This window comes from Sarcophilus harrisii, chromosome 4 (assembly GCF_902635505.1).
Source record: "Sarcophilus harrisii chromosome 4, mSarHar1.11, whole genome shotgun sequence".
In the NCBI taxonomy this organism is placed as follows: domain Eukaryota; kingdom Metazoa; phylum Chordata; class Mammalia; order Dasyuromorphia; family Dasyuridae; genus Sarcophilus; species Sarcophilus harrisii.
Genome location: NC_045429.1, coordinates 378,109,350 through 378,123,406, shown reverse-complemented (window position 1 = coordinate 378,123,406; position 14,057 = coordinate 378,109,350). Strand labels below are relative to the sequence as shown.

Sequence of the window (14,057 nt, the reverse complement as noted above, 5' to 3'; positions counted from 1 at the left end):
ACACTTGATCTGCTTAGCACATTGAAGCTCTGAAAATCAAGCTCAAGAGATGTACCAGCCTCAGCCTCTCTGATGGTAGGAACAACAGACATGTACCTCTCTCCCTTGTGCTACACACTTCACAACATCATACTGCTATTTGATCCCCCCTTTTTCACAATGTGATTATATGCATATAATTTCATTTATCTTTGAATAGTCTTAACTAAATGAAGGATGAGAAAGATTTAAAGGCTAAAACTTCAACATTAATCTGGCTTCTTGATAAATGTGGTAGTATGAGAGAACTAGAAAAAATTATTTAGTCTGGAATAATTTTTGTTGACCTGTTTTGTACCTACAGCAAAGAACCTGGCCAACAGAGAGTTAAACGATGGGGTTTTGGCATGGATGAAGCATTGAAAGATCCAGTTGGGAGAGAACAGTTCCTCAAATTTCTAGAGTCAGAATTCAGTTCAGAAAATTTGAGGTAAAAGTCTAAATGCTTTGTTCTTATACCATAATTGAAAGAAGAATTATTTTTTTAACTATCTTCAGTAAATGTGTTTTTTTCCCTATCCCAAGGAACAAATATTTGTATTTCTTTTGATGTTAATCCTGCTGCTTCATCACTGACCAGAGGAAAAAAAAAAAATGAACAACGAAGTTAAATACTTTTTTGTTGTTGTTGAGTCATTTCCATTGTATTCAACTCTGAGTTCATTTGGGCTTGGCAGATATACCGTTGTGATTTGTCATTTCTTTCTCTAGTTCATGTTACAGATGAAGAAACTGAGGCAAACAGGGTTAAGTGACTTGCTCAGGGTCACACAGTAAGCATCTGAAGCCATATTTGAACTCATGATGGTGTGTTCCTGACTCCAGCTTCCACTCTATCCACTGCACCACCTAGTTGTCCATAATAAAATATCCACCTAATGCTTCAGAAATTTTAGACACTTTTCAGAACAATCAAACAATATGTTCCCACTCTAGGTGAACTTACTTTCCTACCTGTCTGTTCATCCCAAGCACCCCTCATATATAGCATTTGAATTTTGTGATTCCATAATCATTTTGGCTTTGCATTCTTTTGATTTTTATTTTGCAATTTTTTTTCTAGACCTGAAATGGTTGCAATGAGCAAAGGAAATTGTTAGCTTGAATTCTATTGGACTAGAGGATCCTCAATAGCTTATTTGATCATACATTATTGTATTCATATAGTTGCAAATACTATCTATTCATTCTCTTAGCACTTTTGAAGCAAAGGTAGGTATAGTGATCTAGCAAAGAAGGAAGGAGACCTGATGTTAAATATTTATCATATAATTTGAGAAAAATCTAATAGGCAGAAGTTGCTTTTTTTTCTTTCTTTTTCTTTTGTTTTAACCTTCCAAATGTCAAAATAGCGAACCAAGAGCTGGAAGCAGAAAGCAGCTGAACTTAGTCTGTGACAGGTGAACAATTGCATTCAGCCTGCACATCTGGTATGAATGTTATTTTCACATATTTTGGAAGTCTCATAACTTACAGGACACCTGGAAAGAAACTGTAGTTTTGCTCTGAGTCACTGCTATGTTCTTTGACAGTTTTAAGACCATTAACCAGAGTCCTGATTTTCTAGCACATTTAAAATGCCATTTTAAAGCTTCCCCATTATTTTTCTCTGGAAATTCGATATGCTCTTTAACTTTTTACAGACTTAAGTATTCTCATAAAATTGAAATTTTCTTTCTTTGAAGTTCAGTAGATTCCCCACCCCCTTCAATGGAATTTAGCAATTACTGGCATAGTCGCTTCTATAAGAAGGTTTTTACAGATCCTCAGCTAACGAATATTCAAGTTATTCAGGAAGACAATTCTGTGCTCCTGCCTTTATACCATGGCCCAAAATCACCCTCTGTCTTTGAGTGAACATGCCTAACATTCCACAGATTGTCCAGGATAACCACAAACACACCCTGAGAATGCAAATCGGAAATCTGTATCTGCCATAAAGTTTCACATTTTGCATGAGCTTCATGGTAGATAAAAACTAAGATAGCTAAAAACTGTTTTGTGTCTGGCACAAAATGTTTCAGACTGTCAGGAAATGGTCTAATTTGAAGACAAAAAGCTAATTTGTAGTCTCCCAGATATGTAAATTAATTTATCTTGACTGACCACCCTTACCAGTACCTCTTAGGTCTATCTGCAAGAGGTGTAGGGGTGTGTGTGTGTGTGTGTGTGTGTGTGCGTGTGTCTGTGTATGTATGTGTCTCTGAATAGATAAAAGTGAGAGAAACTCATGAGCACTTGGGAAATAGAGACATTGGGTGATAGAGACTTTCCTTTTGGGGGGAATCCCTAGCTAGAATCACTATTACATGAGGAGCTCCAGCTATGTTCACTTTACCTCTCAGATAAACTTAATCTCTTAATTTGTTCAACTCATCAGAAACTTTGTACCACCTCCCTTTTGCTTTCCACTTTCTCTTTCATTTGTCTTCTTTATTAGAATACAATTGGAATATAAGCACTTTGAAAATATGCTTGTGATAATGAAAAAATTCCAAGACATAATTCTGGGTAATTTAATCATTTTATTAATAAGTCCAGCACATTTGTTAGTGAAAGAATGGCTGTCTCTCTTGGACCCTTGATGGCAGTGCACTCACAGTATATATGTCCTTCAAAAGTAAGTATTCCTGAGATATGCCAATAAATTCTGATTGGTAAATGCAATTGGAGATCAAATATATCAAAACGACTGTCTTGGGGGTACAGTGACTTGGGTACCCAAATCTTTATCAAAGAGACATCAATTTCCATATCTCCTGTCTTGACAAAAGGGAAAATCGATTCTTCCCAGACCTATCTGAGCAAACACAACAAAAAGGAATATATCCATGAGTCCACAATTGGAATTTCTTTTATTGTCTGATTAGATCTTGTTCTGAATAAATCTTGAAGAAACATTTCCCATACTGGTTTGCTTCTAGATGAGGAAGTAGAAAAAAGGAAAACCGTTAATCCTCATTCAATAATGTTATTAAATATAAGAGAAATGGGCATTTCTCACATATTTGTATCTCCAGAACACAATTCCTGACACAGTAAGTGCTTGGTATATGTGTGTGAGAGACTGAGAGAGACAGACAGACAGACAGAGAGACAGAGAGAGAGAGAGACAGCGACAGAGAGAGAGAGAGAGAACAGAGAGAGAGAATAGAGGAAGAGAGAGAGAGAGATGGAGAAAAAGAGGGAGGGGGAGAAAGAATGTGAGGGAGGAGAGTAAGTTATTAAATTAGGAAGGATTCCAGATTCTAGAAAAAGGAGATCATACTGATTTCCATTATCCTTTCAGTGAAGACAAGAATAAACTACAACTATGAACCAATCATTTTCAATTTTTTAAAAATGACAGAACAATTCATTTTAATTAAAACTTAAGCTAAGCCTTCACAATAAAAATATTTAAAATTTTTATGTGTTTACTACTAATGGTAACAAAATCACAGGTTAATTATATTGTTATTATTATGCATATTTTTTTTCTGATTCTAAGAATCTTGTTACCCTGTGTGTTCCTTAATTAATAAAACAAAAATCTAAGCAATTCTATGTTGAAAGTGAATTTAATGGTCATTTAATCAAACCAATATCTTAAAGCAATCTGTTCCATACTACATCAGACAAGGAGTCAGTTATCCAATCTCTTTTTGTAAAAAAAAAATATGAAAAACCCAACAAAATAAGGTATTTGTTTCTACTTTTACATAAATATGATTTTTAATAAGTTTATTCCTTACATTATGCCTAAACTTATTGATTTACAACTTCTATCAATTGATACTGCTTCTGCCATCAGGGTCAAATAAGAGTGCCTAATCTTTAGTCCACTTGAAGCCCTTCAGATACTTGAAGGCAACTGTTATTTGCATGCTCTCTTCCTTCTTGTCTCCTGGTTAAACAAGTCAACTTTTTCAAATAAAACTTCTATAAGATGAAGTCAACATCCTTTATCATTCTAATTGCATTCCTATATGTGCTTTCCATATATAAATGTCCTTTTAAACTGGGACACCCAGAAATGAATAAAATACTCAGATATAGTCTCATCAAAATCAAATACAAATTGCTTATTCCTGAGCTTTGATGGCGGCCACATCATACTGCTGATTGATATTGAACTTGTAGTCCACTTAGATAAAGAGAGAGTCAAGAGACAGCAGGACAGAGTCACAGACACAGATACAGACAGAGAAAGAAAGAGAGAGACAGAGACAGAGATGGACAGAGACAGAGAACATTTTTAGTTCATACAATGGACCAGGCACTGTATGTAAATAAAAGCAAATGAAAAGGAAACGAAAAATTCCTGGTTCTAAGGGAGGAAGACACCATATCTCTTATGGACAAGGTGAAAATTCTGGAGAGTCAAGAATGGACCTAAACATGGATAGCCCAAGTACTTTCTTAATTAGTAATTCTTGACAAGAATTTGTCAATCGAAGAAGGGAGCTGCCAGTGCAGAGGCATCTCCACAGTAGGAGAAAAGAGGTAGGAAAATAATGAGATGCCAGGAAAAATGATCTTTATCCTTTCCAGATATTGCTATTTCTCCATCTTCTACTTGTGAAGTTGATTTTTTAAACTCGAGCGTTAGAAAATTCATGAATCTATATTGAATTTTATCATTTTTAGATTTAGCAATTTTTTCTTGTCTCACAAGTTTTTAAGAATCTGGCTATTATTTTCAGTTAGATATCTGTTTCAGTTTTGTCCCATTTGCAAATTTGGTGATTTCATCTAGCTTTTTATCATGTTGATATTGATAAAAATGTTGGATAAAATCACATCAGATATAGATATCAATTTGACACTGAATCATTAATAACTACTCTTTAAGTCTGATCATTCGTCCAGTCCTGAATCCTTCTAATTGTTTTACCATGTAATCCATATCAGTCCATTATTTGCTAAATTGAAATAGGCTAAATTTACATCATTTGCTATGGGAAAAAAAATAGATTGCTGTGACAATCATGGGAGAGCTCTATAATAGTGACTGTTGGCAAAAAAAAAAAAAAAAAGGAATTAATCCTTTGTCTGGAAGATGGTCATCTACCCAAGAGCTAATGTTGCTTCAGAAAGAGTCAAGGAATAGTCAATATGGTGTTTGCTGCCTGACAACTCCTGGAGAAATGCCAGGAGCAGAGTCAAGGTTTGTACACAGTGTTAGTTGATCTGACCAAGGCTTTTGATACTCTCAATTGTGAGGGCTTGTTTGAAGACCATGGCAAAATTTTATAAGCCTGGAAAAATTCATCAGTATTGCACTCTAGTTCCATAATAGCATTTTACACAGGTTCTGACCAATGAATGATGCTTTCATGCTTTTCAAGTTATCAGTGGAGTGAAGTAGGGCTGTGTGCTTGCTCTCAAGATTTTTAGCATAATGTTTTTAGCATTATTCTCTGATGTCATCAGATGTCTCAGATGTTTTATCCTCCCAATGAGGATAAAAATGGCATCAAGGTCAGCTACTGGGCTGACAGTAAATTATTTAACTTGAGAAGACTAAAGTGGAGGCAGAGTTGGTGAGCAGATTTTTGTTTGCAGATGACTGTGCACTCAGAGAAACCTATGAGCCCGAGATCCCACAAGTGTGGATGTATTCTCTGCTATTTGTGACCTGAAAATTAACATCAAGAAAACAGGTTTCCCACTAGCCAGTACCATACCACCCTATGTGAAATGATCAATTGCAACCAATAGAGAAATTTTGAATGCTATGGAATAGCCTTGGTAGTATGCTTTTCAAGAATGTCCCTATGGATGATGAGGTAGATAGATGTTATTGCCAAAATCAGTGCAGTATTTGGGAAGCTTTGGAGGAAAGCTTCTGTCTCTCTTTTGATACTTCTTCTTCCCCCAATAGACCTTTTTGTGGGCCTTAGCTTTCTTAACAACTTCAAATCATTCTGAGGTGACTTTCAGGATACCTGAGGAAAGTTTTACTGAAAATAATATTGGATGTAATAGTTTACATTTTATTATTTTACAAAAATGTGTATGTTATTGATTTTTTTATATAAACCATTGTTTAGGGGATTGTTTCAGTTTATCACTTTTTCATTTAAGCATCTTTTTTTTATTATTTGAAACACTTCATTTTTATTGGTTGCCATAGAAAACTGTGAGAAGGTTTGGATTAACAACCTTGTGAGGGAATTCACCAGTATAAACCTATCTGGGACAGATGCTGCAGATGGACAATGAGCTGTGCTCAGCTTTACACAGGAGGAAGAGAGATAGGAGGTTGGATCACCTTTAGGAAATTGCACAATTCTTTTAACCAAGCTTATTGAAACAGAATTGCATTAAAACACACATACACACACACACACACACACACACACACACACACATCAATATCCTTCAATTGCTACTAGTCATATGGGACATGCCGTTATTGAAGTAGACTTACTTTGTAGTTTATATCACCTTTCCCAAAGGTAAATATACTTTGAGAGCTGCTAAATAAGCAATCCCTTTCCTATCAGACTTGCATTGTCTGAGTAACTTAGCAACTTTGTTCTTTCCCAATAGGAAACTGAATAGAAATTCTAAAGAATATATTGTTACCAAGGCACACATGACAGCAGAAAAATTCCTTTTCCAGAAGGCCCAATCCACAAATTCTTGAGCAAGACTTAGGGTTGCTTATGAATCAATTCCCCAAACTAATATTCTCCAGGAATCTCCTTTCTCTCACTAAATGACTAGCTTTCTAGATCACAGCATAGGAAATTCTTTTTCCACAGGTTTGCATGAACATGTGACATGAACATTGGAAATAAACTAACTTCCTGGGTCAGGTTTGAGCACCTTTCTAGATCTGCCACGTACCTCTAATACAAGTCACCATCAACTGTTCTTAACATGTTTGGGGGAGGAGAAACTATTCTTAAATATGAGTTTCTTTGCTCTTCCCCTCAATTTCCCGAAGGAGGTACTGTTCTGTCTTCTCAAAATCCAAAAGAATGGGTCCATCATTTTAATTTAGTCTAAAAATGGATAAATAGAAGAGGTGGGATAAAGCAAACATTTTTACACAAAAGCTTTATATTTAAAAACTAAATTCCTTATTTAAAAAGCAGTTTAACTACTTAAATGTCATTGTAACTAGTTTGCATAAAAATATGAGAGAGAAGTGAATTAGGCATTGGACTTGGAATCACGAAAATGTGTATTAGAATACAGCCTCCAATATTTACTAGCTGTGTGATGGTAAACAACTCATTTAACTACTCCAAGCCTCAGTATCCTCATCTGTAAAATGAGGATCATAACAGTGTTTGCTTCACAAGGTTGTTATGAAAAGCAATTGAGAACATATATGTGTATGTGTGTATTTGTATGTGTATTATATGTGCATGTGTATATGAACTATATATACATATATTGCATATGCACATATAATATACATATTATGTGATGATTTATATGATGCACAAATATTTAATAGGATATTATTAAGGATAAAAATTTAATATACCACTCAGTAATGCTATTATATATTATCCGAGTCATATCCCTGTGTGTTCAACAATATCAATAACTACACAGTCTAACTCCTCTTCTTTACAGTTTAAATTACAAGCTCTTTTAACTTTACAATCAGTCTTCCTTACAAATTTCTCAATGCTTTTGGCCTTTCAAAACTTGACTAAGTAGAAGCTTCATATATTAGTCTTTCACTTCTTATCAACTACAACAATTTATAACTCAACAATCATTCTGGCTAGGACCTTATGTAATAATGGATTTTGGATTTCATCATGATTATTCACATGCTTAGTATCTTCCTGGCCTAGGGAGAATAAAAAGTCTTTCTATAGCCACTCCCTTACTGACTTAAACAGGTAAGATCCTAAGGAAGGAACATGAAATCATATGTGTCCCTTTGTCTTTAGTCCTCAGAGTTTCCTCCACACAATGCTTTTTCCCCCTTAGCATTATTCACTACCTCCATCCTTTATGATAAATGGTTCCCTAGTGCCCTAGTATTTGTTTGCTAAACTCTGAAGCCTTGGGATAGAGGCAAGTCTCTGTCAGACCTGCTTTGAGCATGGATTATTTCCAAAAGGGCATTTTTATCATTTTCATTCCCTCTCAACATATGAAGCATATCAGAGTCATTTTAGAACAGAATTATATGCTGTTCTTTTTACAAACTATAAAGAAAAATGCATTCATCCTACCTATGCTTTCTTACCCTTCTGAAGCTTTTTCAGAGGGGGTGGGAGGAAACAGATGGTTCTGATATCATGAAAGAAGAGAAACTGAGAACTTTGTTTCCTGCTATTTGTATCATGGCTAAATAGCACATTAAGGGTTTTCAAAAATCAACTAGTGAGTAAATGCCTACTGTTTCATTCCCAATAGGTTCTGGTTGGCAGTGGAAGACTTGAAGAAAAGAACCATTCGGGAAGTCCCCACCCGGGTCCAGGAAATATGGCAGGAATTTCTGGCTCCAGGTGCTCCCAGTGCCATTAATTTGGATTCCAAAAGTTATGACAAAACCACACAAAATGTGAAGGAGCCAGGACGGTACACATTTGAAGATGCTCAGGTCAGTAGCAGGAGGACTTAGTTTTAGAAAGCTTCGTCTGAATGTATGGGAGTCAATCAATTATGTTTTCTTAAGGACATAATTTCAAAAGATCTCCCCATAATCCTTCCATCTTCATTCAATGGCAATTCCTGTAATTTTGCCTATTAATATCTGTGGTACTTCCAGGTTTTATAGGTAATAAAATGGAAGTGTCTTAGGAGAGATGACTAAATTTAGAAATTAATAAAGGATGGAATCTTTTCCCAGATATAATCTTTTGTAAAGCAGACCATTCCTCCCTAATTTAGTTATTTGTAAATTAGCTATTTTGAGTTCTTGAGCTAGGTTGCTACATCTTCTCCTACTGCAAGGCCTTTCTTGATTCTCCCTCAATTGTCACTTTAGCTATTAGTCCTTCCCCTGATTATCAGGGATTTAATTTACTTCTTTTTCCTCTCATCTCCATTTTATCTTTCTAGCTGCCAATTTTTATCTTTATCTATCTATAGAATATATACATATACAGATGTAGATATAGAACCCAGTCTTAAGGAGTTCGGCCACTGGCTTTATAAAATAGGGAGTTACATATTTGCACCTGAGTTTTAGAAAGATCAGTTTGACAGCTAAGTGGAAGATGAACTGTATTGGGGTGAGAATTGAGATGGAAAGCAATTAAAATGTTCAGGTCTAAGAAAATAAGGGTTTGGACCAGAGTGGTGGCAATGTCAGAGGAGAGAAGAGGGCATATATAAGATATTTTAGGAACATAGAATAGACAGGACTTGTCTTGGGTTGAGGGGGATAAGGACAATGATAAAGAGTGAAAAATTAAGTATGGCATCTAGGCTGTGATCCTAGATGAAGAGAGACATAATTATTAATAGCCAATATTTTGGAGAGATTCAGATCTCTCCCCTTCTTCCAAAGTCCTGAAAGTTCAGTGTCTTAAAAGATATCACTGAGATCACATCAGACCTCACCCAAGTTATAAGGAATTTAACTTAAAGTAGGAACGTCTGTTCTGTTCTACTTAAGCTCGGGTGGGGACAGATCCTTCCTTATATCTATTTAACCCAAGACTCAAAAGGTGGTCTGAGATAATTTCTCTGTCTATAGATGACATGATCTCATTAGCAGCCCTTCACTGAACATCTAAAAGTATATAAACTATGAGGCCACAGTCATGATTGTCTTTAGTCTAAGAGATATGATCAAATGACTATCCTTTTATTAATAACCTGCTAGTCTTAATAATATAACTAAATTACCTAGAAATTATGTATCTCAAAAGTTTCTAAATAATATAGTAAATAGAAGAATGATAGTACCCTCAACAGTAACCACAAAGTTAGAAAGAGCAGAAGGATAGGGGTATGTGGAGTGGGTATGGGGATAGGTGGGACATGGGAGGAAGTGATAATGAGTTTAGTTTGGATATTTTGAGTGTAAGATATCTATGGAACTGCTAGTTTGAGATGTCCAGTAGGCCATTGAAGATTAGAGAATGGAGATCAGAAAAGAGGTTAGAACTAAAAAGATCTTGTAGAACTGGGACTAAGTCACAATCCCATACATTGCCATGGACCATCTTAAAAATTACTTTAGTTTGTTTCTTCCTATGCTCTCAACAATAAATAATTAATGTTTTAGGGGGAAAAACAAACAAACAAACAAACAAAAAAGCTTTCAAAGAAAAATTCTCCCTTCAAGATTATCTGTTTTAATGTTTAAACTTATATATGTAATAAGTTTTCAAGCTGTTTTATAAGAATATATCATCTACACAAAGAATCTCTGACCAATTATCACTTTTTCCTAAATTAAACCATAAGACTAAAGAAGTACTTATGGGAAGATCTTTCTTTCTTTATATTGTCAGTATATAATCCATTTTTCCAATCACTTCTGGATTGAGGAAATAGGGGCAATGGAGGTAAAAAGTCAACACATGTTTAAATGACTAAACCACAATCTCAACTCCAATGGCTCTATCATGTTATCCCATATGGAAATAATTGAATGAAACAGAGCTATGCATGAGAAAACAGTATAAAAATTTTGACACAGATGCCCAACCCAATGCAGATTTCTTCCAGCTATTCAGGGTGAAATTTTAGTGTTTTCCTTCTATGCTTTATGAAGATAATAATTTGTCAGATGGGTGGGAAACACCTATTTAAAGTCTGAAGAGATTTCTTTTTTTTTTTCTTGGAACAGTGAAAGTTAGCTTGATTAAAGGAAGTTCAGCAAAAATATTATGAGCATTTTCCCAAATGACATGATACCACCTAACATTAGATTGTTTTTCCCCACCATTGAACCTATTTGCATTTTTAAAGTTTTGCATTAGCATACAGATAACTGGTCTTGACAAATTAAGAAGACCTATATTCAAAGGGTCTAATGATGCAGTTAGAATATTTGGCTCTTGAAAAATCATTTAACTTCTAAGGGAAGTGTCTAAAGACTATATGCTGCAAATTGTGGTTGTTCATGTGTGTGTGTGTGTATGTGTGTGTGTGTGTGTGTGTGTTAGTCTGGCTGTATGATTACATTGATATAAGAAACTATAGATGATTAACTTCCCTACAACAATACAGATTATAAATATGTTATTGATTTAAAGAGAAAAATGTATGCATGCACACATATACACATACCCAATTTTTTTTCTTAAATCAGCCCCAAGAAAAAAGACTCTTCATAATGAAATCCATATTAATATTTCAACAACTGATCCAATTCCATCTCAACCATGATACAATACTTCCTCTGGTATTACTCTTCTAATCCCCACTCAGACCGTCAAATTGGGTCCCTAGAGAGCAACTGATAATTTCTCTCCTCTAGGTTCAAAAAGAAACTTTGAGGAAGAGTGGTTTCTAGTACTATAGCTCAAAAATTCCAACTTGTCCGTTCCTCATTGAATAAACAGTTCATGGAAATTGTCAGCTAGAGTCAATTAGTAGCTAGGTGGTACAGTGGATAGAGCCCTGGGCCTGGAATCAGAAAGACTAATCTTCATGAGTTTAAATCTGGTCTGAGACCCCCTAAGCCAGTCACTTAACCTCTATTCCTCATCTATAGAATGATTTGGAGAAGGAAATGATAACCACTCCAGTATCTTCTCCCAGAATACCTCTAAATAGAGTTATGAGAGTCAGACATGATGGAAATGACATAATAATAATCACAGAGATGTACATAACCAGATTCAGGGTGCAATCTTAAACTTATGGAATTCATGTGGCAAAGGGAAATGCTTAACTCCTGATTGGATAGAAGCCTTGTTCTCCTTTTGTGAAGTGCTCATGCAGTTTCTCTAAGGTAGACACCACTAGGTGTAGCATGACTAAGTTCTAGCTAGTTCTAAGCCATTATTAGTCTGAGGGAGCCCAGATTTAAATTAGATGAATTATGGGGCTATTATAAGAACCTGTACATTTTAGTGTAAGGCTTTAATACCTGAAATACCTGGAAGTTTTCCAATCCAAGCCAAAAGAAGTTTGTTTCACCAGATTTCTCCTTTCCTTCCTTCCTTCCTTCTTTTCTTTTTTCTTTCCTTCCTTCCTTCCTTCCTTCCTTCCTTCCTTCCTTCCTTCCTTCCTTCCTTCCTTCCTTCCTTCCTTCCTTCCTTCCTTCCTTCTTTCCTTCAATACTTCCTTCTATGTAATCAGAATTTGTAAGGTCCTGAGACCTGTTAGCTAAAAAATCTTCAGAATAGGTCTGGGGTTTCAGCTTTGGGACAAAGTATGCTGAAGAACAACTTTCCAGGTCAGTTAGTCTGTTCAAACCCAATAAGGACTAGTTAAGTACTTACTTTACATAAGGCATGGTTCTAGGGTTGGGAATAAAAGAGAACAAAATAGATGCTGTCCTTAACGAACTTACATTTTAATGAGCTATATAGACAAATGCAAACTGAATATTCTGGGGCCCAGAATAAATCTTAGAACCAGAGTTATTCAAATTGGATTCACAATGATCTGCAAGATTGCTTAAACTCTGTTTTGCATTTTGGCACAGGGGACAACTAGGTTTATCTTTAGAATTATTTGTAACAAAATAATTGAGTTCAGAACTGCTATGTTGGATTTCTTGCAATGCATTCTATTCTGGAAATGACTAAGTCAAATTTATATTCTCCATGCCTACCTGGGCCATTTCATAAAATAATTCACTGTTAAGATACTATAGTATTTATAGTATAAAAAAAACCTATGACATACTAGAAATATAAGGAAATTTATTATCACCTTCATACTTATTTCCATTGATAATATTTTTATTGTTATTATATCTAGTCCACATCAGATCTGTCTCATCCTTCCTCCTAGTACCTGGATGACATGTGGTGGTATTTATTTTTCTTTCCTCTCCTCATTTTGGATTTTCTAAAGCATTCATAAAAATAGCATCTAAGCTATTCTTTCCTTTTAGGAGCACATTTACAAATTGATGAAAAGTGATTCCTACCCACGTTTCATACGATCCAGTGCCTACCAGGAGCTGTTACAGGCGAAGAAAAAGGTATTGGTCTTTCTTACCATTTTTTTTAAACTTCCCTAGCTTTTGGTATTAATTAGTCCAGTCTCCTCTGCAGGTTCCATGCTGATAAATATGTGGTAGGTAGACTAAAGCTTCTGGCCAAGAAAGCCTTTTCTATTTTTGCAGGATCAAATAAATTCTTTTTTTTCCCTTTTCCTTTGTTTTTTTTCCTTTTCTTTGCTGCATGTATTCATATATTCCAAATTTTATTATAAATTCTTTATTTTTAATTTTGCATGAATCTTCTATTTAATTTAAGGAAAAAATGAAGAGTCACTTATCAAAGAGAGAAAAAAAATTCTCTAAATGCCTTCCGTTAAAAGGGCCTTTCTTTCATTAAACTGGTCCATTATTTACTTAGGCACAGATCATATCACTTAAAATGGACTGGGTGTGGAGGTGTTTGCTATTATTCTCATCTCAAATTTAATTAGTCCTTTCTATGAAATATTTTTTGGTCAGATTTTTGCCCAGTTCGATTATTCCCATGCTCCAGGTATTTACAGTGTCTGAAAGAGTATAGACACACCAGCAATGAGACATGTACACAGTGAGCAAAGGTGAATTAAATCATATTAGAATCATTCAAGCCTTATATTCATTCTCAAAGTCCTAATTCCCACAGCTTTCTTTAAATCAATGGAAATATTGGAACAGGGGCAGGGTTGGACTAGGAATATCATACCACCTTTCAGTTTTTAAGAGTTTGAAACATGTTGTACCATATGAAATGAAGATATTTTCTATCAGGTCATCTAAAGCAGGGCTACTTATACAATTGAGAAGAAATTCCATATATTAATACTCTAGATGACCATCAGAGATAGTCTTGATAGCAAAATATTGAGAGCTTCTGGATTGTTGATTATCTCCAGAAGTCCATAGACCAAAGAAATGACAATATGGTAGCACCTGACACTGG

The 14,057-nt window shown here is 35.1% G+C and overlaps 1 protein-coding gene across 3 annotated transcripts in view; it reads left to right on the top strand.

The window, feature by feature from the left end:
* The window catches only part of RGS7 (regulator of G protein signaling 7), a 648,000-nt gene that overhangs the window by 616,083 nt on the left and 17,860 nt on the right, over positions 1–14,057 (top strand). For all 3 annotated transcript variants that reach the window (XM_003767790.2, XM_031966955.1, XM_031966954.1), the window contains 3 exons: positions 344–469; positions 8,416–8,602; positions 13,028–13,117. In XM_003767790.2, coding sequence (XP_003767838.1) covers positions 344–469; positions 8,416–8,602; positions 13,028–13,117 — 403 coding nt within the window. The remainder of the gene's footprint in view (positions 1–343; positions 470–8,415; positions 8,603–13,027; positions 13,118–14,057) is intronic.